Genomic DNA, 27844 nt, shown 5'->3' with positions numbered 1-27844 from the left:
GCGCTCTTGTGACGAACTGAGACATTCGCAACCAATGAGGTTTCGGAATACAGAGGCGCGCCTCTGATTGGCCAGTGCACGTGACCAATGACAGCCAGTCGTCCAATGAGAGTTGAGGATGATGCGACATGCCATCGCACTTCTCCGTCTGCTAGAAGCGTGAGGACGGTCTGGAGCGTAACGTGGGGGTAAGTCAAAGAAAACATTTGTTTTTTTTTAAATCGCGATTAGAGCTGAAGCCTCGTGGTTTGGAAATAGTTTATGTGGTTTTAAAGAGCTATAACAACTTCGTCCCAAGACTTTATAAGGTTTGAAACTGAGGTGTTGAGAGATATGCATGCTGCACATGTGCATTGGGATATTTAACTGCCATTAACACATGCATGACAGCACAGTGACAGCAACAAGACATGCAGTTCCACTGGTGTGTTACAGCTGCTCAGGCTTCTTCTTTTTACCAGAGTTTTTCTTTAGGTAGTTTTTCAAAAAAAAAATAAAATAAAATAAAACTAAAAAAAAACAACACACAGACAAACAAATAGACAGTTTACTTGACATTGATAACATATAATTATCAGTTTATCATAAGGAAACATAAATACACTTAAAGGAGTTTTAATAGCCTAACTCGATATGTCTTTCTGTGATGCACACTTCGTGTTATGATTGACAGCTATGATTAACTGATCCACTTGTTTTGCAAACCACTCATATCATAATCATCCTCATCACATACTTTAGTAATTAAAGCCATGCTGGTGTTAGTCATACTTTTATGTGATTACTGCATCTTACAAATACAGAAGGGACATGTTACATTATTATTATTATTAATAATACTTTTTTACACCCACTGTAAACGTTTCTCTTTGAGCTTTGGTAAGGGGTGTCTGAAATGCAAGTTTATGCACAACTGCCAGCCTGCATGAGATGTTCTTAAAGGTCCCGTTCTATGCCCCTTTTCACAAGATGTAAAATAAGTCTCTGATGTCCCCAGAGTGTGTATGTGAAGTTTGAGCTCAAAATACCCAACAGATCATTTTTTACAGCATGTTTAAATTGACATTTTTTGGGGCTCAGAAAAACGAGCCGTTTCAGTGTGTCCCCTTTAAATGCAAATGAGCTGCTGCTGGACGACACAGGGGGCGGAGCTTCATGAGCTCGTGCTCAGTCTGTCAGGAAAAATTCATCTCACGGAATGATGATAATATCAGAAACTCTCAGTAACGGTGTTCATTTCGAGTCGGACAATAATGCCTACAGAGTCAGAGTGCTGTATAGAGATGAAACAGGTATGGTTTAGTAGTTTAATTACGGTTATTATAACGTATTTGTCATCTGCTTGTATTATTTATTAATAGCCTACAAGTCTGCTGTCTGAATGATGATCAGACATGTACTGATGAGTATAATAAAGTTTATTGTACATCACACAAAAGATGAAGCGTCAGTTTTACTTCAGAAAATCACAAGAGCTGAGTAAACACAGTAGCCTAAGTTATAAGAAGTGCGCAAATAGCCAGTAGAGTTGAGGGAGCATTCCTGTGGGCGGAGGTTAGTCAAGAAACGGTTCTGGTGATGTCACCAATGCAGGATGTAGAGGGGTGTAGTCCAATCGAGCCGTTTTATGTAGTCAACTTCTGTTAAATAAAATATCTCGCTTGGCATTGAACTTTGAGCTTTATAATTTTACAGATATTATTTATGCTCTAACAGCAACATTACACACTAACTAAAGTTTGAAACATGGAATCGCATGCAACGGGACCTTTAAAGGGATAGTTCACCCAAAAATTGAAATCCTGTCATTATTTACTCGCCCTCATGTCATTCCAAACTTCGTAACACAAATGAAGCTATTTTTAATGAAATCTGAGCGATTTCTGTCCCTCCATTGACAGCTACGCAACTACCACATAGAGATCGTAAAACAAATTTTCTGAAGAGACTCGATCGCTTTATGTGATGAACAGACTGAATTCAGGCCCATAAACATTAATCAGCGAACATAAGCAGAAGCTCAAACGAACCTGCTTGACACGAGAATGAACCTCATTGGTTCTTGCTGAAGCTCAAACGTGCTGCGTAACACGAGAATGAACCTCATTGGTTCTTACATGTCAAGCGAACTTGCTTGAGCCTGTTTACCACGACTGATGTGTGTGTTGATGAATGTTTATATGTGAATAAAAGCCCAAATTAAATCTGTTGCTTATATAAAGCGATCTAGTCTCTTCAGAAAATTTGGACTAAACCGCTCGATTCATATTGGATTAGTTTTACGATCTCTGTATAAACTATTTGAAGCTTTAAATGGGTAGTTGCAGTTACTGTCAATGGAGGAACAGAAAGCTCTCAGATTTCATCAAAAAGTGTGTTTTGAAGATGAAAGAAAGTCTTACGGGTTTGGAAGGACATGAGATGTGAGAGGGTGAGAAATTAATGACAGAATTTTTGGGTGAACTATCCCTTTAAGACTCTAGAGACGCTAGCAACTTCAAATACCTGTTTGCTGCTCAACCATGGCTCTTTTTTATCTGCCTTTTTAAAACAATTAATTTGTTTGACAGAAACTCCCCTTAAAGGGATTAGTTCACCCAAAAAGTTAAATTCTGTCATCATTTACTCACCCACAAGTTGTTCCAAACCTGTATTAATTTCTTTCTTCTGATGAACAATGAACAAAAAGGGTGGCTGACCGCAGACTGATCCATTCAAGACTGGAAAAGTCTACAAAAACATTATTTTTATTTTATGATATGAGTACGCTACACAGTATAAAACAAATAGACACTGAAGATAGCACTGTACTGAATATAGCAATGTGCTGAAACGTTTGCTTGCTGGTGTCTATTTGTTTTTAACTTACGTGCATTTTGTACTTTTTGTACGATGCAATTTATAAAATTAAAAAATGTTTTTGTAGACTTTTCCAGTCTTGAGTGGATCAGTGTGCGGTCAGCCGCCCTTTTTGTTCATTCTTCAATATACCATTGGCTCTACGCACCTGTAGTACATGGACCTGCAGTACAAGGACTTTTTTCCTGTTTGGAGCGCTACATATTTTTTCTAGTTTCTTCTGATGAACAAAATAGAAGATATTTTGAAGAATATGTTGATGGACCCCATTATTTTCCATAGTATGGAATTCTGATATATTCATCATAAGAAAGAAATTCATTCAGGTTTGGAACAAATTCAGGGTGAGTAAATAATGACATAATTAAATTGTTTGGGTGAAATATCCCTTTAATGAGCCTTTTAACTGATCGAGTTCTTCTGTGCTCTAAATCAATCACAAATCTTTATAATTTGATTAATTCTCTATTCAGTTTTCACAAAATATTGCACCATTTCATGCTTTCATCTTCAGACAGATCTTTCTTTTTCTATATTGCATGAGAACTGTGACTTTCTTAATAATGTGGAACAACCTTTTTAAGTACGTTTTCCATTTACCTAAGTAGACCTGGCGAACTGCTTAACAAACCTCTCTGAGATTGATCCCAGTTATCCAAAAGATATGAGGAATAAAACAAACAATTTATTTGAAAAGCTAAAATCTGAATGTTTATTGTACTGAAATCCTATGTCACTTGCATAATAATTTGGAACACAGTATATGCCTTTTCAATGTGAGCATGCCACTTACTTGTCTTAATTTTTTTCTTTGATAAATAGCTGAGGAGTGAAAATGGATAAAAAAAATGAAAAGAGTGAAGCCAAAGGTAGGTTTTTAGTGTTGTGTGTTTATATAATTGACAATTATTCAGCCCCCATTGCATATCATGTTTATTGGCAACATTTACAGACTTTCAGCTGTTTGCAATGAACAAATCAAACAAGAGTAATTGAAATTGCTCAACACTACAAATGTTTCAAGTGGTTTCCCCAAATTCAACTGAAAATGCAACTTTTAATGATTATTCAGTCCCCTGAAAAGAATCCCTCACAACAGCACAAATCTGCAGAACAGGCGTCGTCTCAATCAAGGGCTTCATTAGTTGCACCAGGTGTGCTTGAGCTAGAACACATGAAATATCTGAACTGGCTCGGTTTGTTGAGTGTCACGTTTGACTGCATGTTAGAAATATGTTTAAGTCAAAAGAATGGTCCAAAAAGTTAAGAGAAGATATCATCGCCCTTCACAAACAAGGAGCAGGATACAAAAAGATAGCAAAGGAACTAAAAGTTCCTATAGACACCATTAGAAAAACCCTTGAGTTACTGCAAAAGTCCTGCAGCAAGACTCGCTGGCAACAGGCACTGAGGTTTCAGCTTGCACAGTTATAGGCATGTACTAAACGCATGTGGTTTCTATGCCAGAACTCCAAGACATACATCACTACTGACCCAAAAGCACAAGAAACGTGCTCATAATCATATAAATAAGCCACAGAAGTTTAGGATTCTGTTCTGTGGAGCGATGAACCAAAACTTTTCAGCCCTATGGATCAGCGGGTCTAGATGAAGAAGAATGAATCATATGCTGAAAAGAGCACACTGTCTACAGTTCAGCATGTGGAGCTCGGTGATGCTCTTGAGCTGCTTTACATCCTCTGGCACTGGAAACCTGCAGCGTGTGGAGGGCAAGATGGATTCATTGAAGTATCAGGAAATCCTAGAAGAAAACATCATGAGGAAGCTGAAGTTTGGGCATCATTGGACCTTCCAACAAGACAATTATCCCAAGCATACCTCAAATTCCACCAAGGATTAAGTCCTGGAAGACTCTACAGTGGCCATCAGTCACCTCACTTGAACACCATAGAAAATCTCTGGTGGGATTTGAAGAAGGCGGTTGCAGCACACAAACCCAAGAATATTACTGAACTGGAGGCCATTGCTCATCTCGTTTGCAGCCGGTCATAACAGCAAATGGATGTTCTACTTAGTTATAAAGATGCTTTCCATGAAGGGGTTGAATAATTTTGAGACTGCAGCAGTCATTAAAAGTTGCTTTTCCAGTCGAATTTAGAGACACTTTTGTTTGATTTGTATTATTACAAATGGCTGAAAGTCTGTTAATCTTGCCAATAAACCTGATTTGCCAATAATTTTGATTACAACTGTGTGTGTATAAGTGTATATATATATTTTAACGTTTAATGAAAATTTGACTTCTTTCTGGGAAACATAAAAATACATTTCTAAACCTAGGATCATTTTATTTTTATGTTTCCCAGAAAGAAGCATATTTTTCATTAAACGTGTAAAGTTTTCTTTATTAAAAAAGAATTTACAATAATTTATTACGTTTTTTAAGCAGTAATAACCTGAAATTATACAGCTATCTCTATGACCGCTGTACATATGAGATATTTGCTTTCATTTTTTTCAAGGGAAAGGAGGAAATAAACCACCTCAGTCCGATAAACCTTCTCAGTCCGACAAACCAGAGGGCTTTTTACAAGTAGAAAGGTATGAAGCAATTTTATTTAAGCAAATTTTTATATTAGAAAGCAACGATGATAAATAAAATCACATATTTCTATATGGTGGCTCAAGTTCTGTATTTGATAAACCTAACATTTTGTTAAATTTCTTTTGTATAATATCTGTGAAGTTTCAAAAACTTGTGCTTCGTAAACATTTGTAAAGGTCACTAAACTTGTGTTTTGAAAACATCTATAAAGTTTCATAATCCCTTTTCATTTGTTAGGTTCCGTAACGTGTTGTTTTAGTAAATGTCAGAATTTTTATAAACTTGTTTCATAAAACTTAGCAAACTTGTGTTTTGTAAATATCTGTTATGATAGTCCGTTTTTATTTAAATTCTGTAACGTGTTTGTTTTAGTAAACGTCTATGAAGTTTTGTAAACTTAATTCAAAATCCTGTCAAAATTTAGCGAACTTGTGTTTTGTAAACATCTGTCATAAACTTGTTTCATTTAAGTTCTGTTACTTGTTGTTTTAGTAAATACCTGTAAAGTTTCATAAACTTGTTTCGTAGGCCCTGTTCACACCTGGTATTAAGATGCGTTTTGGTCGATCGGATCACAAGTTGACGACGCTAAATACGGGTGTAAACGGGGTCTAAAATGTTTTTAAAAATGCTTTTAACCACTTCCAGACGTACACTACCGGTCAAATGTTTTAGATCGATTAATCTAAAAGAAAGATTTTGAATATTTTTAAAAGAAGTCTCTTCTGCTCACCAAGGCTGCATTTATTTGATAAAAAATAAATAAAAAAAAGTAATATTGTGAAATGTTATGACAATTTAAAATGACTGTTTTCTATTTTAATATATTTTAAAATGTAATTTATTCAGATGCTGAATTTTCAGCATCATTACTCCAGTCTTCAGTGTCACATGATCCTTCAGAAATCATTCTAATATCCTGTTTTAATGCTTAAAAAACATGCATTATTATTTTCAATGTTGAAAACAGTTGTGTAATTCAAAAAAATATATATTTGATGAATATAAAGTTCAAAAGAACTGCATTTATTTAAAATAGAATCTTATCTAACATTATAAATGTCTTTACTGTAACTTTTGATCAGTTTAGCCTAACTCATCATTGATGAATAAAAGTATTTTAGCATTTCTTTCCCCCAAACATAAAATAAAAATTCTTACTGACCCCAAACCTTTGAAGGGTAGTGTTAAATATTACAAAAGTTTTCCATTTCAGATAAATGCTGTTATTTTGAACTTTCTATTCATCAAAGAATCCAGAAATAAAAAACTGTTTTCAACATTGATAATAATCATAAATGTTTCTTGAGCATCAAATCATCATATTAGAATGATTTCTGAAGGATCATGTGACACTGAAGACTGGAGTAATAATTCAGCTTTGATCACAGGAATAAATTACTTTACTATATATTAATCACATAGAAAACAGCTGTTTTAAATTGTAATAATATTTCACAATATTACTGTTTTTTTTTTTTTTTTTTGTTTTTTGTTTTTATCAAATAAATGCAGCCTTGGTGAGCAGAAGAGACTTCTTTTAAAAACATTAAAAATCTTACCGATCGAAAACTTTTGACCGGTAGTGTAGTCGAAAACAGCCACAAAAGACGCCTTCTCTCCAACCTTCTCTCCACCTTCTGACCTAATGCGTAACATTATGGGAATGCTAGCCAGACGGGATTTAAACTTTGTCGTCTGAAAACCCAAGTTTGGTTTAAAGACGAAAAACGTATCTGTCAAATTTAGCTAACTTGTGTTTGGTAAACATAATGTGTCATAAATTTAATTTTGTTAAGTTCTTTAACTTGTTTTAGTAAATGTCTGTAAAGTTTCTCAAACTTGTAATAATGCTGTGTAAAACTGTTGCCTAACTTTTGGCTATCTAGAATACCGAATTTCAACCTCCTGCCCAAAACCGTAAAGAGAAGAGTTTATGCCCTAAAGAGGCTCCAGCTCCAGAGTGCCAACATAGAGGCGAAGTTCTACGAAGAGGTCCATGAGCTTGAGAGGAAGTATGCTGGGCTTTACCAGCCTATGTTTGACAAGGTATGCAAACGAATCCCTGTAGTACCAATTATCTGTTTAAACTCGCTCGGTGTAAGGTAGTTCAGAGCTGGTTTACTTAAAGTCCCCCTGTAGTCAATAATTTTATCCCTTAAAACTAATCTTTGATAACCAAAATGACATATTTGAATGTTTTCCTTGATTAAAAAATGGTTCATTCCTTAAAATAGCTTGAATGTAACTTCACTTTTGCCTCATTTAGTATACGCGGTTCTATGAATATGCAAATGAGCCCCGCCTCCACTCACTCACTCCAGCTCAGAGATCCACTTGTTGACGATCACGTGTTGATCTGATTGGTTACAAGGTCGTTTGTGACGTCAGAAACACCAGCGATTTCAAACCACGTTTTTGAGACTGTCTTTGGTTCACTGCAGTTTTAAAGAGAAAATACTCAGCAATGTTGTTGAATTATGCATTTGTACATGGTTTGTCTTAAAGCATATTAAAAACACCACATAGACATATAAACAACATTGTGTATGGTCACAATATGAGTGTTTAAGTCAACAAAGAGCCGACTGGTCTCATTCAAGCATGGCCATTTCCTTGGCTGGTGATGAGCTAGTAGTTCAATTTTTACCAACAATGCATATAAAGGGAAGCCAGCCTTCCTGTTACAGGCCTGTCCAAAGAAATATTTTCAAGACCAGCATGAAACAGATTTATAAAAAAATTCTTTGGACAAGCAAATGCTTCAGTTATTTCTTACACAATTGTTTGCGAATTGATTGCTAGAAGTGTTGTGTCCTTGAAATGATGTTGTCACATAACACAATGCTTCTGTGTTCAGAGACGGGAGATTGTGACTGGTGCTGTTGAACCCACAGATGAGGAATGCGAATGGCAAAGTGACAAGGAGGAAGACGAGCTTGCTGTAAGTTGATACTTGTGAGAATCCTGAAACCACATCATATCAATTGCAAATACCTATTTTCTTGGCAAACCTTTCTATGGAAGCCCTGAGCCATTGAACTTCTCATTTAGAGATTGCGTGCTAATTGTCGATTTTATAAACCGATTTACTCCCACAGGCAGATTTGCAGAAAAAAGTTGCTCTGGAGGAGAAGCAGGCAGATTCAGCCAGTGCCGTTGATCCGAAAGGAATCCCGGATTTCTGGCTCACCATCTTTAAACATGTGGATATGCTTGGAGAAATGTTGCAGGTGAACTTTCACATTACTTCTGCTTAATTTCTTCACCAAAGCTTTCGCAGAAGACATGTTTACATCGCAGTCAGATTCACATTCGGACATGTTTGCGGTTAAAGGTGCATTGCGCAACATTTCATGTTAAAAATACCCGTTTTTCTAACCCATACATGCTTAAACAATTGCCTGATGGGCTGAATGAGCCCTTCTGATCACTGCGATTGCCTCTATAATCCTGTACAGTAAAATAAATAAGAGGGATTCGGGTCGGAATTTGAGATTGGGCGTGACGTCATGAGCGTGCACACCTCTGGTTGCAGTTTCGCTTGTCGCCAGAGGGGGCATGGTTCTGCAAAAACTCAGAGACTTGAGCAATGCACCTTTAAAGGTCCCGTTCTATGCCCCTTTTCACAAGATGTAAAATAAGTCTCTGATGTCCCCAGAGTGTGTATGTGAAGTTTGAGCTCAAAATACCCAACAGATCATTTTTTACAGCATGTTTAAATTGACATTTTTTGGGGCTCAGAAAAACGAGCCGTTTCAGTGTGTCCCCTTTAAATGCAAATGAGGTGCTGCTGGACGACACAGGGGGCGGAGCTTCATGAGCTCGTGCTCAGTCTGTCAGGAAAAATTCATCTCACGGAATGATGATAATATCAGAAACTCTCAGTAACGGCGTTCATTTCGAGTCGGACAATAATGCCTACAGAGTCAGATTGCTGTATAGAGATGAAACAGGTATAGTTTAGTAGTTTAATTACGGTTATTATAACGTATTTGTCATCTGCTTGTAGGCTATGTATCCATTATTTATTAATAGCCTACAAGTCTGCTGTCTGAATGATGATCAAACATGTACTGATGAGTTTAATAAAGTTTATTGTACATCACACAAAAGATGAAGCGTCAGTTTTACTTCAGAAAATCACCGTAAGAGCTGAGTAAACACAGTAGGCTAAGTTATAAGAAGTGCGCAAGTAGCCAGTAGAGTTGAGGGAGCATTCCTGTGGGCGGAGGTTAGTCAAGAAACGGTTCTGGTGATGTCACCAATGCAGGATGTAGAGGGGTGTAGTCCAATCGAGCCGTTTTTTGTAGTCAACTTCTGTTAAATAAAATATCTCGCTTGGCATTGAACTTTGAGCTTTATAATTTTACAGATATTATTTATGCTCTAACAGCAACATTACACACTAACTAAAGTTTGAAACATGGAATCGCATGCAACGGGACCTTTAATGAGTTACGGTTGATTAGTGTGAAAAATATTTGCTAATTTGTGTTTTAATGTGAATTTTAAATAGAATTTAACAGTAAATATAAATATAAAACATAATAAAATAAAATAATAAAGCAGTAAAGTGAAATAATAACGCAATAAGCCATGCATTAAAGGAGACATATCATGCTTTTAAATCGTTCCTTTTTACATATAAATCATACATTTGTAGTCTATATAAAGCGGAACTGCAATGCTTGGGTCTGAATTCCTCATTATTATAGCTCCACAGGCCCCTTTTCTACCCCTTTTCTGATGTGCGTCTGAGAGCAACTCGTTTTGGTGCGGTCTCTTTAAATACAATTGAGACACTTCATACCCCGCCCCCTCTCCAGGTTGCAGAGCTGACACTCGGTTCAACTCCACCCCGTTCGGCCATTTTTGTAGTTTGATAGCAGAGATACGATTATCTAGCGGCACAGAAACTTTTTATTCACACGTTATTAACAAAATGTCAACAACGGAAGACTTGTCCAGCCAGCCTTACATGTTCGAGCCAGAGTCAGAGCCGGAGCGAGATGAAAATGAAGACGGACGAACCTGCAGAACAACGTCTTCATATGGATGTATCGCAATGGTGTGTTATATTTACACATGAAACTTTGGTCTTCCGACCTTTTACCACCTTGGAGACGGTGTCTTGTTTACACTTTCGCCTGGCTCCGAAGAGAGAGAGAGTGCGCGCGACCGGGTCTCTCTCTCTCTCTCTCTCTCTGCTCGTTCTTTCAGTTAAACATGCGCCCTGTCACAAGCGCGGCAGTTCATCTACATTAGACGGTGTAATGAAGCGTGTGGGTTACTACATCCAACAACCGAACATTTTAACTTACCCTCTCGTAACTTCTGCATCTTTTAGCTTGGACTACAAAATTGCAGCGAGAAATAAAAATGGCGGATTGCTCGAAGTGTTGGGCTGGAAGTCAATGTCCTTATTTGGCAGGTCCGCTGCAAATACTGTGACGTATTAGTTCACAAAAAGTCATAGATAACAGAAAAATCGGAACAGGTTGAAAAATAAGGCCAAAACTGAATATAAAGATATCAACGAAGCACCTGAAGAGAATAATTTCAACTTTTCTGTACTTCTAAACACTCCAAATATACAACAAAATGCATTTAAGGGCTAAAAAAGTGGATTTAGCGTGATATGTCCCCTTTAAGGCCCTGATATACAAAGTTCTTTTTAGTTCTTTTTTTTTTTTCTTTGGCGGAACTGTTACTTCCCAACGAGTTTAGATTAATATGTAAATATGAACTGTGCACTTTCTTTTCAATAACAAAACAGGGGCTCAAGTGAAATAAAGGGCACTTCTCATAATTACGTATATTTTATCATTTTTTTCCCGTAAATTAATTGTTTAAATACTTTTTGTTTCACAAGTAAAATTACTTTTTAGCTTCACACAACCAAGCATCAGAATACTGAATTGCCTTAATGTTTTAATCAAATACATTAATATTATTATTGCTATGCATGTACACACATACACAATAACTGATGGTGACTGACATGGACTTAGTTTCACATTTGAGGAGCAGGGAGGACTGTATCATCATCATCAAATAAAACCTTCAAAATCCACATTTAGATGGAGTTTGTTTTAAACCTACTACACTCTTAAAAATATTCTGTGGCTTAGTAAATATTACAGAAATATTTAACTTTATTAACTTAATAAAATCTCTGAAAATCTTACTTGATTGTTTGAATTAAACTTACCAAAATAATTGAGTAAAATTTCAATAAAGGCCAATGTCATGTATGTATTTGTGGTTATATGGAATACTATTTTATAAAGGTTTAGAGGAAATAAAAAAAGTTAAATTACTCATAAATAAAAAGTTAATTTATAAATATTGTTATTTTTAATGTTTAATGTTAACTTATTAATGGTAACTTATTTCTACTCAGTTTGATTTATTAATGTACCAGATGCAGTTACTCAGATTTACTACATTTTTTTAGAGTGTATCCTCCATCTGTTTGCATCTGTAGATTTCTTCTAAATTCACCAATTTAGATTTCTAAATTTCAGGGGGAAAGATGTAATTAAGTCATTAACTGGGGACGTTCTGTATGCAAATTAGGCGTCAACTAGTTAAAATGCGCACATTTGCATCTAATTGACAGGGCAATGCAGGTAAATAGGATAAACAAAATAACTAAAGCATATCACCTAGTGGTGATATATGCTTATTGTATTACATTGTATTTTATTACATGGCTTGGTTGAATTCAAATGTAGAATGCGGTCTGTTATTTCTTGATAACTGACGAGACCGCTGTGCGGAGTATAACAGACCGTTGCCATGAAAAACAGAGCGTTGCTATGGACTCACTAATCTTTTGTTCATCGCCAGCGCCACTCACCTCAGCACAAGCCAAGAAAAACACTGCTGTGTGTGTGTATGATGTGTGCAGAGAGAGAGAGAGAGAGAGAGAGAGAGAGAGAGAGAGAGAGAGAGAGAGAGAGAGAGAGAGAGAGAGAGAGAGAGAGAGAGAGAGAGAGAGAGAGAGAGAGAGAGAGAGAGAGAGAGCTTCAGAACTCCTGACCTGATATTTAGATATACCATTCTTCAATAAATATATTTGTTTGACAGTGAAGCTGTGCGCAAACAGGAATATATTATAAAAAAAAAAAGTAATTTTAGTTTATTTTTTTTTTTTTTAAGTAAGGTAATTTAAGGACTTGTTTAGTTAGATTTTACCTGATGAAGTATTATAATTTTATATAATATGTGCATTTAAAATATCTTGCGTAATTTTAAACTACTCTATTTTTAGTTTGGTTTTTGTTTTGTATTTACGCAGCTCTTGTGTAACGTGTAACTTTGCTCTTGCCATGAAAATAGCCTCAGCTGCTGACATGTCATTAAAAATTCTAGTCCTATTACTACTATAAGGACATTGCATAAATAGTGATGACTGCTTTGACCCTTTGCATAAAGGGTTGATGTGGTTTACACAGGATGTGGTTTTTGTGACAGGAAGCCCTTAGAGGATATGCAAGTTTGTATAGGTATATGCACAGTTCACATGTAATCTGATTATGTAGTCATTTAATGTATAATTTTCTTGATTTCATTTAAATAATCAAGTGATCAGTAGGAGTGTACTGAGTCTGTATCCTCAGAGTCGGTATTTTGTGGATTTTCTCAGCCATGTTTCTTCCATTCCACACAGTGATTTCCGAAGTTGAATCCATGACGGCTTAGGCTAACCCTCCTGGGATCTTTTTTGTTTCCTGTAGGAGCATGATGAGCCAATCCTGAAACACTTGCAGGACATCACTGTGAAGTTTTCTGAGCCTGGACAGCCAATGGTTTGTCAAACCAGCTAAACTAGCCTCTCTTTACTTGTAAACAAATATATACAGGTATCAATTTTAATATTGGTCAATTGTTTGTCAAAAAAACAGAGTTTCACGTTAGAGTTCCACTTTGAGCCCAACAGTTTCTTCAGTAACTCGGTCCTCACTAAAGTCTACAAGATGAAATCAGAGCCGGACGCGGAAGATCCATTCTCTTTCGAGGGGCCGGAGATCGTGGACTGTGAAGGGTAAGATGGAGAACTAGTTAGTGGCGCTTTCTAATAGAAATCCTAACCAAAAGTCTTTAAGTATATACCCTACCAATCAAAGGTTTGAAATTTTTTTTTTTAAAACAAAAGTGCTCACCAAGGCTGCATTTATCTGATCACAGTACAGTAAAACAATAATATTGTGCAGCAAAGGTATGTAGGCACTTGTTGTAATCGTTGGCGTTCTTCTTCTTCCGCTCAAAGTCTATGGCAGCCCATAAAACCGCTTGTGGGAAAGTTGTGAAATTTGGCACACAGTTAGAGGACAGTCTGAACTATCACCATAGCAAATTTGGAGTCTCTAATTTAAACCCTCTAGCGCCACCAACTGTTCAAATGTGTTTGGTACTCTTTGGTACTCAAGTTTATGTTAATAACTTTTGAACTGTAAGGGCTAGAAGCCTCAAGACGATTCGATCGCACCCTAAAAATTCAGAAAAACCTACTTTTTCAAATCCCCCCAGGGCGTTGCTCCGATTTTCACGAAAATTGAACCAGATCATCTTCAGAACATGCCAACAAAAAGTTATGGAATTCAAATTGATTTGTCAAACCATTCTTGCGCACGAATAAGCACGCCGAAAGGCCACTGTACCACTGTATTTACTTTTTTTAAACACATAAAGAATCTTAATTATTCCAAACTTTTCAGCGGTAGTGTAGAATTGATTTAGCATGAATGACACATCAATTTGTGGCTTGTTTGGGAGAGAATTAAACATTTTCACTTGGCATTTACATTTGATTCTGTTCTTTACATAAATCTGGACTACCAGTGTTTCTAAATTATGCATTTTTCCAATTTTTTTTTTTTTAGTTGTAAGATTGACTGGCAAAAAGGCAAGGATGTGACAGTAAAAATTGTTAAAAAGAAGCAGAAACACAAAGGAAGAGGGACCATTCGGACTGTCTCCAAAGAGATTCCACAAGATTCATTCTTCAACTTCTTCTCTCCGGTTAAAGGTAAGTTACACTGCAGCAACAAATTCATCATTTTTAACCTTGGTTGAATTTAGTATTTTTTTATTTTATTATTTCGTTTGGATTTGGTTTCCCAGGCAGAAGAATAGAGAATCGCCATAAACGGTACATCAAAAGATTAAGCCCCATCTTAGTTTGAGAAACAACCTAAACAGATATAGTTTAGCATTACGAGAGTGTGACAGACTGAGTCATTTGGTCTTGTTGGTATGATTTAATTAGATTGAAATCTTGGGATTAAGATAATTGAGTGTGTTTTCAAATGGATTGGAATCTTTTCTTGTTTAATGACGCTTCATGAAAAGGCTTTTGAAATATGACCTATATCAGGTAGTGAATTGGTTTGGTTTATTGAATTGGTTTGTTGATTTTTCAAAATATGATTGGATGATCATATGATTTTGCAGTCCATTTTAGGGTTGCATCTTGTGACCTCACTACCTATTTGTGGGTAGTTTAGATGTCTTTGGTCCATGTTGCGTTCATATTTCAGTGGAACCGCACCAGAGATTGTTTGGAAGTGGTCCGAGACCCTATGAAAAGCTGTGTCTCGATCTGCTTGTTTGGTGGAAGCATTCACACTAATGGAGCAATCGCACCAGAGTTAGTTTTAATCAAATCAAACTTGCCAAGTGTGAAAACACCCCCTAAGTGTTTGAGGTCATGAGGAATATCATCCTTTAAGGTCCACTGAAGTGCCTTGAAACACGCAGTATTATGTAGTGTCTTGACGTCATTTCCACTTAAACAGGAAGACACAGAGGGACATATCGAGCTGCTCCTCCCTTTTTTAAAATAGCCAATAGCATTTAGTTTATATCACTGCGCGGCCAGAGCCGTTGAGCTCGGGAAAAAGCAGCAGCTTCCTTTCTAATCCTGAACCATTTCTCCTCCTGATCTCCTCCATATCGTTTTAATATATAGCATTCTGTGTAAAATTTAAAAGGGTCCGATACGTTTTCTGGTCTGTGGCGCGACTCGATCACATGATCCGCTCTGTGTATCGTGTCTCTGGACCAGAGCTACGGCACTTAGCGGGACACTAACGTGAAACCAGACTTCATTCGCCCCAATGGAAACCATATTTACTCTGAATCGGTCCCTATCCCCTATATAGTGCACTAAGTGCCATTCATCATGTAGAAAATAGTAAATGTGTGAACAAGTGACCGGTTTTAGCCGCAGCTTCAGCATCTATTTATGATGTAAGGGACTCTTCAGATTCTAGAGAGCATTTGATTGGACAGAAAATCTGATGAGAAGCTGAAGTGCAGAGTGATGTCATCAAAATCACTGATCCATGTTGGCGGAAGTGAGAGACTGTGAGTTTTAATGCCTATATTTTCTGAAAAAGAATTTTGTCATTGTTTTGAATCTGATAGATATCAGTAAGGCTAACATCTTCATACTAAAAATTCATACTTCAATTTTGGTTTCATGGGGACTTTAAAAACTGTGAAATTTCTCTCAAATTGTATTTATGATATACGTTTAATTAGATGCTACAAATGTAAGTTTTAGTGTCTTCTGGACAGCAGGGGGCGTCATACAATTATGTTTGTCTGGATTGGTGGACTATCCACTGGGTGGCAAATGTTTCCAACTCAGATCTATTTTGTGTGTAATACAAACTTCCTCCAGGTGGCGCTTGACAGCTTGTGCATCTTCAGCAGTGGTCTGGACAAAAATACACATCAATCAAATTTTTGGCCCCACTATATATTAGATGTCTTGAATTACTATGTACTAACCTTTACATTAATAATTTGATACAGTGCACTTGTGTACATGCATGTTTTTACATTGTACGTATATTTAAGAGATATACCGTAATATAGTTAACAGTTGTAATTTAATTACACTGTTGACCTTCTCTTACACCTAAACCCATCCTTAAACCTACCCATACAACCAAACCTGTCCCTAACTTTACCCATATCCCACCTTAATAGCAGTGTTGCTATTAAATTTACACAATAACAACTACATTGTCCTTTTTTTACATAGTACATACATAGCAGTTAAGGACACCCAATAAAAAAAAAAAAATGTGACCAAATTTTTAAGTCAATGAATTGAAAATAACAGTTAACGGTTAAGTAAGGGATAATGTATAGTGAGCCGGTTGTTATAGTGAATAACAACCCCGACAGGCTGAACGGGATCCCGACGCGAAGCGGAGGGATCTTGAATAATTGGAAGTTACCTACAAAATAAATAAATAATTTGACACAAATTCTTTATTTAAAAAGGAGTTTATTGATTTAAAAACGATTGTATTGCTTCCGCTAAAGAAAATAGTCCATTCCGCGTCCATAGCAACGCGCTGTTTTTCATGGCAACGGTCTGTTATACTTCGCAGCGGTCTGTTATCAAGAAATAACAGACCGCATTCTACATTGGAATTCAGCCAAGCCATGTAATAAAGCAGGAATATTGAATACCTGATTAAATAGGGACAACAACAACATCATAATAATAATAATCAGGGTTTGAAATTAACCTTTTCACTCACCAGCCAACTCACTGACCAGCCATTGAGAACTTCTACTAGCTAAAACATATGTATGATAAATAAACCAGATTATCAAAGTCACAAATTAGATTTGAGTATATGTAATAAATCTGTATTGCTTTCAGCTTTATGACAGTCAGTCACTGTTTGTGCTAAAATTAATAAAAAAAAATTTTTTTTTAATTCTCTGTGACTTCTCTAATAATTGCCATGAGTTGACAAAGACGCTTGGGCGCTTTATGCCCAAAAAAGTGGCGTCAATGAATTTGAATTAAAGTATTTGATAAAACAGCACAAAAGAAAAGAGGAATTGCGATCTAAATTATTTCTCTATATGAAGCATATTTATTCAAGCCACAAAAACAAACCTGTTACTGAAAAATGCACATTACACAATACATATATATGTCCTGTTTTAATGGAAAACTATTGTCAGTGACACGAATTTGTTTCCGTTGTACTTGCGTATTCTGTTCTGATGAGTACAGTTCATTAATGTGACTGGTGACAATTATATTTTCCTCAAAACAAAAAACCTAGTTGTGTTTGATCATTCAGTGTAGATTTAAATGGACATTTCTTTTTTTAATCAGGACAAAATATTTCCTAGTGATGCATAGGTTTGCATTTATAGGCACAAATATATATTTCAATCAGATTTTTAAAGAAAATCAGGAAGTAAACAGAGGAGAACCAGTGACCTGCGGTTGCGATTGGCTGATTTATAAAGTGTGCGGTCAAAGAAAACTGTTTTCCATCAGCCTGTAAAAGTCATTCTCTAGAAAAATAAATAAATAAATATATATATATATATTTAAATATGCAATAATCAATTTTGGATACCTATCAATAAATCAGTCTCATACATTTAAACTAATTGAATATTGCTCGTTCCACAGCTAGCCATATTTTAACCATGTTCATACTTTTTTGTGCATTTTGTCCATTTTCACAACAAACATCTGTATTATATAATAACAGCTCTATTATATTCTTAGCCATTTTAAAGGTCCCGTTCTTCGTGATCCCATGTTTCAAACTTTAGTTAGTGTGTAATGTTGTTGTTAGAGTATAAATAATATCTGTAAAATTATAAAGCTCAGAGTTCAATGCCAAGCGAGATATTTTATTTAACAGAAGTCACCTACATCAAACGGCCCGTTTGGACTACATCCCTCTACTTCCTTCTTTAATGACGTCACTAGAACCGTTTTTTGACTAACCTCTGCCCACAGGAATGCTCCCTCAACTCTACCGAAATTCGTTTATGTGTCTTGCGCACTTCTAATAACTTACTGTGTTTACTAAGCTCTTACGGTGATTTTCTGAAGTAAAACTGACGCTTCATCTTTTGTGTGATGTACAATAAACTTTATTAAACTCATCAGTACATGTTTGATCATCATTCGGACCTGGTCCGAAACAGCAGACTTGTAGGCTATTAATAAATAATGGATACATACAAGCAGATGACAAATACGTTATAATAACGGTAATTAAACTACTAAACTATACCTGTTCCATCTCTATACAGCACTCTGACTCTGTAGGCATTATTGTCCGACTCGAACTGAACACGTTACTGAGAGTTTCTGATATTATCATCATTCCGTGAGATGAATTTGTCCTGAGAGACTGAGTGCGAGCTCATGAAGCTCCGCCCCCTGCGTCGTCCAGCAGCACCTCATTTGCATTTAAAGGGCACACACTAAAACAGCGCGTTTTTCTGAGCCCCAAAAAAATGACAATTTAAACATGCTGTAAAAAATGATCTGTTGGGTATTTTGAGCTGAAACTTCACATACACACTCTGGGGACATCAGAGACTTATTTTACATCTTGTGAAAAGGGGCATAATACGGGACCTTTAATAAATGCATTTTGAAAATGCTTTTAAACAAAATCATTTTTTTAGTGCAGAAATTGTACCTGTTTCTAACCTGTTCTACTTATGACTCACAGTCATATTTAGGCCAAGATATGTTTATTGCGTGTGTGTGTGAAGGTTCTCAATAACACAGGTCAAAGGAAAGCAGTCGCTACAACAGGGCTTTTGATAGTTTGAGGAGATTCTTCAGTTTTTAATAGCCAAACACAGGCAAAAAGCCTTTCATCCCAGCCAAGGAATGTCAGTTGAAGTTGTATCCTCAACCGTCATGACATTGCAGTGTTTCCTTCACCTCGAGAAGCCTTCCAAAAATGCTTATCTTTGAATGCTTTAGATGTTTAAGCGCGATGTTTCCCGTCAGCCGCGACAGGTAAAGAATGCCGCCCGTCCTGCACTCAGACTGTGGGAAAGTGACACGATTACAGTCAATGAACGCGGCGCCGGATGTGTGTAATTTATCTGTTACTGCGGTGATTTCCACAACATTCCCGTCTTAGGAGTGGCATTTACACTGAAAAGGTTGAACTGAATGATGTAATGCTTTCTGTGTTTCAAGTCAAGTCACCATTATTTATAGAGCGCTTTATATCATTCAGATTGTTTTGAGGCAGCTTTACAGTGATAACAGGAAAAATGCATTTCGGCTGTTAAAGTCAGTTCAGTGTTGATCTTGTAAAGATCATCAATTATTAAATTGAGCAGTTCTGCAAAAGATTATATCATCCAGATCAGTTCAGTTCTAGTTCAAAAGCATCAGTACAGTCAGATCAATAATATTGTTGAATATTAAGTGTAATATTAAGTCATCAAATTGAGAAGAAAGTGGGATTTCCAAAGATCCACATGAAGAGGCGTCTCCTTCAGGCCTGACTTTGATCAGGACCTTTTCAAAGTATGACTTGCGGCTGTATGGCTGAATCTCACAAAACCTGTCAGGAACATGTCTTGCTCATATTTCACACTAAAATAGAAAGAAAATTCGGGACTGTTTTACATTGTTACCCTGTTTTCATGACAAATAATCATTTTCACCCCAAATTCTTATTAACAGTAATAAGCAATTATTGCATTCTGGTATGAATGAAAATTTAAATACATTTAAATAAAATGTATTAGTACATCATGGTAGTATTAACTATACTGTTTTAATTTTTTTTAATTATATGATTACATTGTGTACAGATATATTAGTCTCTAATGCTATCCAAAGCTGCATTTAGTTGATCAAAAATACAATAAAAACTGTAATATTGTGAAATATTATTGCAATTTAAACCCGTTTTCTATTTTACTATATTGTAAAATGTAATTTATTCCTGTGATTGGCTGATATTTGTGTTAACAAACAGTTGAACAGGTGTACTAATAAATATATATATATATATATATATATATATATATATATATATATATGTATATATATATATATATGTGTATATATATATATATATATGTATATATATATATATATATGTGTATATATATATATATATGTGTATATATATATATATATATATATATATATATATATATATATATATATATATATATATATATATATATATATAATCAGAAATACCATAAAATGTATTATGAAATATTATCACAATTTAAATGGTCTGTTTACTATTTCTAGTCCTGTTCTAGTATTAATCCTTCTTTCCTTTCTTTTCTAGCGTCACCTGATGGAATGGTGAGTGAGACTTCCTTGCGTTCTCAGTGTTTTGTTGTGTTTGTAAACATGTGAATCATTGCAGTATTCAGTACACGTCTTTTAGCTGCCTACACAAACACACACTGTAGCGCAAGTTTAGAAAACCCGTCACGGACAGGAAACACTGAAAGAGTTCCTGCGTCAGTTACGGTCAACTCTTCATATAGTAACGTACATGTGGCTGCTTAAACACAAGTACAGTCATTCCACAAGGATTTGTTAGATAGCTTCTCTAAACTCAAGCATGTCACACACTGAACGTATTTCATTAATATGAAAGGAGGAGATGCTGTTAGTGTTTTCAGTCCTGTAATTGTTAAAAGTAAAAGTCACCTTTAAGTTTCTAAGTCAAAAAAAGAAAGACAAAAGTATGCTGTCTGCTCACTGCATGTGTTTATGTCCAGGATGAAGACTTGGACTTCACTCTAGCTGCAGATTTTGAGACCGGGCACTTCTTCCGGGAGAGGGTCATTCCCAGAGCCGTGCTTTATTTCACAGGAGAGGCCTTAGAAGACGACGATAGTGTACGTCCAGTCTGTTGACTATTAATCCTGTGAAAAATGTAAAAAAAAAAAAAATGATATATGTGTTTGCTCTGCTTTGGCTTAGAGGGTTATGTAGTATTTCATTTTATTGGGATTTATTTTGGAACTTTATTTTAGGCTTGGGTCACCTTTTTATTTTTATTCAGTTGATTTTTATCATTTTTAATCACAAATAAATTAACCTCAATGGCAATATTGAATTAAATATTTAATATATATCACTCTGTTTCTTTGTTGAATCAAATAGTACATTTGATTTATAATATTTCTGTAATTCCATGCCGTTTTGCAGTTTGAAGAGGAGGATCTTGAAGAGGGAGAGGAGGAGGTGAGACTCATTTGATTTGTGAGCCTTATTTATTTTTGGGCAATAAAAAATTAAAAAGCAAAATGTTATTGTCATTCAGGACCTGGATGAGGAAGGTGAAGAAGAGGATGAGGGCGATTTTGACCCCACGGTGAGAATTTAAATCCTTTAAGTTAAATCCTTAAAAATTTAAGTTTTCCGGTTTCTTAACAATTTTTTTTTTTTGCAATTGATTAATTCGTGTAATGTGATTTTGGGGCGAGATTTCAGTAGCCCTCTTAATATTTTAATGTTTTATTAAAATATTAAGAGGGTTACTGAAATATAGTAATATTCAGTATATTCGGGGGGGGGGGGATATTCTCACCGTCACTTCACTAATATAAATAAATAAAAGTGGAAACACTTTACAATCAGGTTCATTAGTTAACGTTAGGTAATGTATTAACTAACATGAACTAACCATGAGCAATACAAATTTGTTACTGTATTTGTTCATCTTTGTTAATGTTAGTTAATAATAAAACTGTTCACTGTTTGTTCATTTTAGTTCACAGTGGCTTGACTAATGTTAACAAGATTTTAATAAAGTGTTAGTAAATGTTGAAATTAACATTTAACAAAGAAGATTAATAAATACTGTATAAGTGCAGTTTATTAGTAGTGCATGCTAACTAATGTAGTTAATGAACCTTATTGTAAATTGTTACCAACAGTATAAAATTGGCAGCCACAAACATAGCAAGCTACACATGACTTACTGGTTATATTTGAAATCCAGATTTTAATGCAAAAATGTCTCAACTTTTAGCAATTTGAGAAATTTGCATTGTAGGATACATGGTAGTAGTGTTCTGTTCCAAACCGAGCTGTCTCTGAATACTTAAATAGACTTTTATTGCTGATCTGTGTTTGATTGAAGTGGTCTGGATTGAAAGTGGTCTGATTAACTTGTATGGTGCTCATAATCAGTTGCATGCCTGACGTGTAAACCTGTGTGTTTGTTCCTCCACTTCCCCTTTTACAGGCATAATTCATTTCTCACTTCATGCATTTCTAGGTAAGAGACACCAGAAGGGATGTGGCTCTCTTTCCCATCAATCTTTCCAATCTTCCCTTTATTTTTATTCTAGTCTTTCTCCTCTGCTTTAACTCTTATGTCACTTTCACATGAGAGGGGTTGTGTGTGGATCAAAGGATAACTGACTGTTAAGTTTGGTTTGAAATCAGCGGTCTGGATTTCGGTTCATGTGAACCGCAGTCTGTAGCGGAGTAACTATGTTACTGCTAGTAATTATGTACATTTACATGTGTCTTTGCTAATTGAAAATAGTAATAAAAATAAATGTTGTTATTTTCTTTCATAAAACTTTCTACCGTTCAGATATCAGGTTTTGGTGATGTTAGACGATGATCAATGATGTTTAGTAAAGATGCAGCACAACTACTTTCATTAAAGTTTAAATAGAACTTTTGTAACAGACTAGTCTAACAAAGATCAAAAAGCAGTCAAAAACGGCTTGTATATGAATATCTATTTGAAATAGCCTACTTAAATCTGACTCAAACAATCAAATCTCACACTGAATGCCGCAGAAAAATAGGTCATATATAGTCGATGTCTATAAAAAACCTTGTATCTCCAAAAACACAACTTTTCAAAAAATGGGAAAAACACTTTTTTTAAATAGTTAAACACTATGTTCTCAATTTGATATTGTGGCTTTATATATGGTCAAACACTTGCATGTGTCATCATATTATTAACATTTTACCAAAATCAAGCTCATATGGAGTTACGACCAGCGAACTTTGGAGAATATCGAACATACGTGTTTTTGTCCATCAACAGAACGAGTAACCGAGGCAGTAAGTGCATCGCATTACGTTTTCATCAACTTACAGATTATAAAGTTTATTGTAGCTATGTGGCTGCTAAGTTTTTTTCTGTTAATTGACCAAAATCTCATGTTATTAAAAATTAAATTCTTTGACAGTACTGGCCATGACTCGATGACAAACACAAAACATCAGCCTTTATTGTATAGTTACACTGTACTTATTCAAAGAACCAGTCCTTTATTAACCCTTGCATTACAAACAAGCAGAGACGGTCCAAACTGTACAGCACTGTGTCGGTAAGATCCAATGGAGGTACGAGGTTTAGTCACAAGCTCTTTTTAATACTTTTCATTGGTTAAATATCTGCAAAGCCCACAGACAGATGTAAAGGGTAACCAATTGTAATGATTTATGAAAAAAATAAAATGAGGAAATATGGAGACAGCGACGATATATGCGATGTGCTTTCATTGTACATTAAACTTAAGCGTTCAGTTAATCAACGTTAGCCAACATAGACTCATTTATTAAAATCAACAGGCAGTGCAGGACCAATAGATACAAACTCAATAGCATATTATAAACAATATTCCTCAAATAAAAGTTGGTAACATAAGTCCACACGTCAAGTTAGCGTTGTTCTTTCTCAACGGCAACCTCTTGTGCATCCGGGTTTGAACACACATTTCATGTATGAAAAGTAGCTGTAAACAAAAACGGTACTAAAAGCTTGACGTGTACCGGCAGCTATACAATATTTAAGGTGTTCTGTTCGTTAAGATATTAATATAGGATCTTGTTGTTAAGCAAAGTTTCCCTTTTAAATCGGTATAAAACGAGTGCATACAAGATCAGAGGTAAAATTAAATGATTTTGTTTTACGCTCCAGGTTGATTAGCAGTAGAAACACAGTTTAGTCGAAAAGTCTCGCACATCCCTACTTTCTAGCAGTACTTTGGTGAAAGTATTTAGCAGAAGTTCCCTGTAAACGTAAGTTTAAAAGCAGATCAGACAATCAAACTTGGATTTGGACAAACAAAAGTGTGAAAATGACATTTGTGAAGTTTTTCTTAGACATTGACGACTAAACTTCTCAATTCTAAATTAACCTTAAAGGTGAAGTACATCATTTTTTCACAGTAAAATACTGGGCATGACATACTAACCTCTGGCTTAATAGACTGGTGCAGGTATGACATCAGAACCTTGAAGACTAATTCACCGCTGGTTCCTCCGTGATTTTCCTTTGGGGTTTTTCGATTTGCACTATATTGCCAAAAGATTTGGGTAGTCTGCATTTACATGCACATGAACTTTAATGACATCCCATTCTTAATCCGTAGGGTTTAATATGGAGTTGGCCCACCCTTTGTAGCTATAACAGCTTCAGCTCAGTGTGTTTATGGGATTTTTTGACCATTCTTTTAGAAATGCATTTGTGAGGTCAGGCACTGATGTTGGACGAGAAGGCCTGGCTCTCAGTCTCCGCTCTAATTCATCCCAAAGCTGTTCTATCGGGTTGAGGTCAGGACTCTGTGCAGGACAGTCAAGTTCCTCCACACCAAACTCGCTCATCCATGTCTTTATGGACCTTGCTTTGTGCACTGGTGCGCAGTCATGTTAGAACAGGAGCATCCCCAAACTGTTCCCACTAAGTTGAAATTGTCCAAAATGTCTTGGTATGCCAAAGCATTGACTTCCTTTCACTGGAACTAAGGGGCCAAGCCCAACTCCTGAAAAACAACCCCACACCATAATCCCCCCTCCACCAAACTTTACACTTGGCACAATGCAGTCAGGCAAGTCCCGTTCTCCTGGCGACCGTCAAACTCAGACTCGTCCATCGGATTGCCAGGCAGAGATTGGCGTGATTCGCGTGAGTCTCCACTGCTCTAGAGTCCAGTGGCGGTGGCTTTACACCACAGCATCCGACACTTTGCATTGCACTTAGGCTTAGATGCAACTGTTCGGCCATGGAAACCCATTCCACTGTTCATGAGCTAATCTGAAGGCCACACAAAGTTTGGAGGTCCGTAGCTATTGACTGACTTCTGTGCACCTCAGTCTGAGTTGCTGTTATTCCCAATTGCTTCCACTTTGTTATAATACCACTAACAGTTGACCGTGGAATATTTAGTAGTGAGGAAATCTCACGAATGCACAGATGGCAACCTCTAACGGTACCACGCTTGAATCCACTGAGCACCTGAGAGCGACCCATTCTTTCACAAATGTCTGTAGAAGCGTCTGCAAGCCTAGGTGCTTGATTTTATACAACCGTGACCATGGAAGTGATTGGAAACACCTGAATTCAATGATTTGGAGGGGTGTCCCAATACTTTAGGCAATACAGTGAATGTGTAATATAAAGCCTGTGCTGAACATAACTTGACTATACTTTGACATTTTGTTCTACAACGTAAATATCGCACATCCATTGCAAAAACACGGATTTTGAAGCAGTTATGTTCATTTTTGAAAACATACGTTTTTAATAAACTAAATAAGACAGCTTGGGGTGTGAGTGTGTGTAATTTACGCCATTGGACAAAAATGTCAGTGTATCAAGTTATGTTTACCACAGGCTTTATTTGACTCATAAATGGATAAAAACCCATTCTCAAACCCCATAGGAAAATCTCAAAGGAACCAGCGACGAATTAGACTTTCGGGTTCTGACATCATTCCTGAGCCAGTCTATTGCATGATTTGGGGGCGGGACTAACCAATGACAGACAGGGGTGGTGCCAAAACCTTTTTGGAAACAATATTTCTGCAATTCCGTTTGATGCAACTACTGGTGCAGAAATTTCATACTTCACCTTTACCAAACCAAGCATGTATTATGAATGAATTAAACTATTCCAATGCCTTTTATCTCCGTCTTGTTCTTCCAGAAAGACCCTCCTCCCGCAGAGTGCAAACAGCAGTAAGACTCGTGAACGGACAGCCACGGCACAACTCGGCTGTCCGTCAGACAATTCTACGATGTGGATGCAGGCCTAATTTCCTCGTGGACTCGCCACACTAATGCAATAGGAAACCAAACACTGTTTAGGAAATGCATGTTTGTTTATTTCTCTACTGTGTACTTTTACAGAAATGACCTCAGTGTTCTCATTCATAAGTTCCAAAATTTAGCCCCCAAATTGCGTAATGTATTAAAGAAGTACTACGTTTTGTTTTTGATTAAGAAACCTTTTCTATATTCAAAATGTTTGCCTAGAGCTGGTGTCTGAGGTCCAGCAAAGATGCCATGTGTTTTGAATTCTTAACCTCCATTTGCAACCTTTGCCATTTTTGCAGCATAGCTGGTTTACGGACACTCCCCAGATGATATAAACTCCAAGGCATCGTCCAGTGTAGCATCACTCAGGGTTTTTTTGCCAACAAAATGAGCCTGCTGTCTTCTGGAATTTGACATAACTGAAATTTCCGATAACGCTGTTACAATGTAGTTTATTAAAGTGTTTTGATGTGAATCGTCCTGCTCATTGGTTGCTGGACGATGTGGTTTGAGGTTATAGAATTCTTATGATTTGTCTCCAGGGTTGGGCGTCATCGAATTCCCAATCCTTGCGTGACGTAACGCATATCCATGCCATGCACGTTGACATGGGATTTCAACCATATTTTCTTTCGCCATGTGGTTATGTGTCGAGTTGCTTGCATTCATGCACAGAATTGCATCAGTTACAGTATTGAGAATGTTAACAAGCAGATCTTAAAGCTATTGCAGGTTTACCTTGCGTTTGAACTGTGTGAAAGCCATAGCCTTATCTGGAACTTCTTTGGTTTGTAATGCATTGTTTCCATTTTGTACAAAATAGACAAAGATTCTATTAAATGTTGTGCGACGTGATGCTTGCTCTTTTTAAAAAAAAGATGATATGAAAGTACATGACTGTGAAATCTGACTTCTCTTGGTGGATAAAGTTGGAAGAACCCATATCTAAGGACCAGAAAATCATAGAAACCTGCAGGTAGGCTCTCAGTAAGCAATCACCCAGAATGTACTAGCAACCAAATATCAACGCTTTGACAACCGCCTACTCTACAACACCTCAGCATCATGGCTCCAGGTTTTGCATAGGCAAACTGTTCACATTTCCTTCAGGAAAAGATGTTCTGGTTCTACATAATGTAACATACTTTCCACACCTTATTACGCTCATTTTACACCATACACTACCAGACGAAAGTTTTGGATCGGTAAGATTTTTATTGTTTTTAAAAGAAGTCTCTTCTGCTCACCAAGGCTGCATTTATTTGATTAAAAATACAAAAAATAACAATATTATTTTCAATTCTATGTGAATAGTAAAGTAATTTATTCCCATGATCAAAGCTGAATTATTACTCAAGTCTTCAGTGTCACATAATTCCTCAGAAATCATTCCAATATGATGAGTTGATGCTCAAGAAACATTTCTCATTATTATCAATGTTGAAAACAGTTCTTTACATTTTTATTTCAGGATTCTTTGATGAATAGAAAGTTCAAAAGAACAGCATTTATCTGAAATAGAAAGCTTCTGTAACCTTAATACTGC

The 27844-nt window shown here is 36.2% G+C and overlaps 1 protein-coding gene across 2 annotated transcripts; it reads left to right on the top strand.

Moving 5' to 3' along the window:
• The first annotated feature begins 107 nt into the window (after positions 1–107).
• nap1l4a (nucleosome assembly protein 1-like 4a) lies at positions 108–27153 on the top strand. Of its 2 annotated transcripts, XM_081356344.1 has the most exons (15): positions 108–188; positions 3682–3728; positions 5343–5421; positions 7315–7474; positions 8286–8369; positions 8527–8658; positions 13171–13242; positions 13339–13478; positions 14317–14462; positions 20560–20576; positions 21002–21121; positions 21435–21470; positions 21550–21600; positions 22477–22509; positions 26189–27153. In XM_081356344.1, the coding sequence occupies exons 2-14, from the start codon at positions 3695–3697 to the stop codon at positions 22480–22482; spliced, it is 1077 nt and encodes a 358-aa protein (XP_081212470.1). In that variant the 5' UTR covers positions 108–188; positions 3682–3694; the 3' UTR covers positions 22483–22509; positions 26189–27153. The 2 variants fall into 2 exon arrangements, with proteins under 2 accessions (XP_081212470.1, XP_081212469.1); XM_081356343.1 differs by lacking the exon at positions 22477–22509 and having other exon boundaries at positions 115–188.
• Positions 27154–27844: the final 691 nt, after the last annotated feature.

The sequence above is a fragment of the Scardinius erythrophthalmus genome, assembly GCF_964197995.2.
Source record: "Scardinius erythrophthalmus genome assembly, chromosome: 24".
In the NCBI taxonomy this organism is placed as follows: Eukaryota; Metazoa; Chordata; class Actinopteri; order Cypriniformes; family Leuciscidae; genus Scardinius; species Scardinius erythrophthalmus.
The sequence above is the reverse complement of the archived record's forward strand: the minus strand, read 5'-3'. Positions and strand labels throughout refer to the sequence as shown.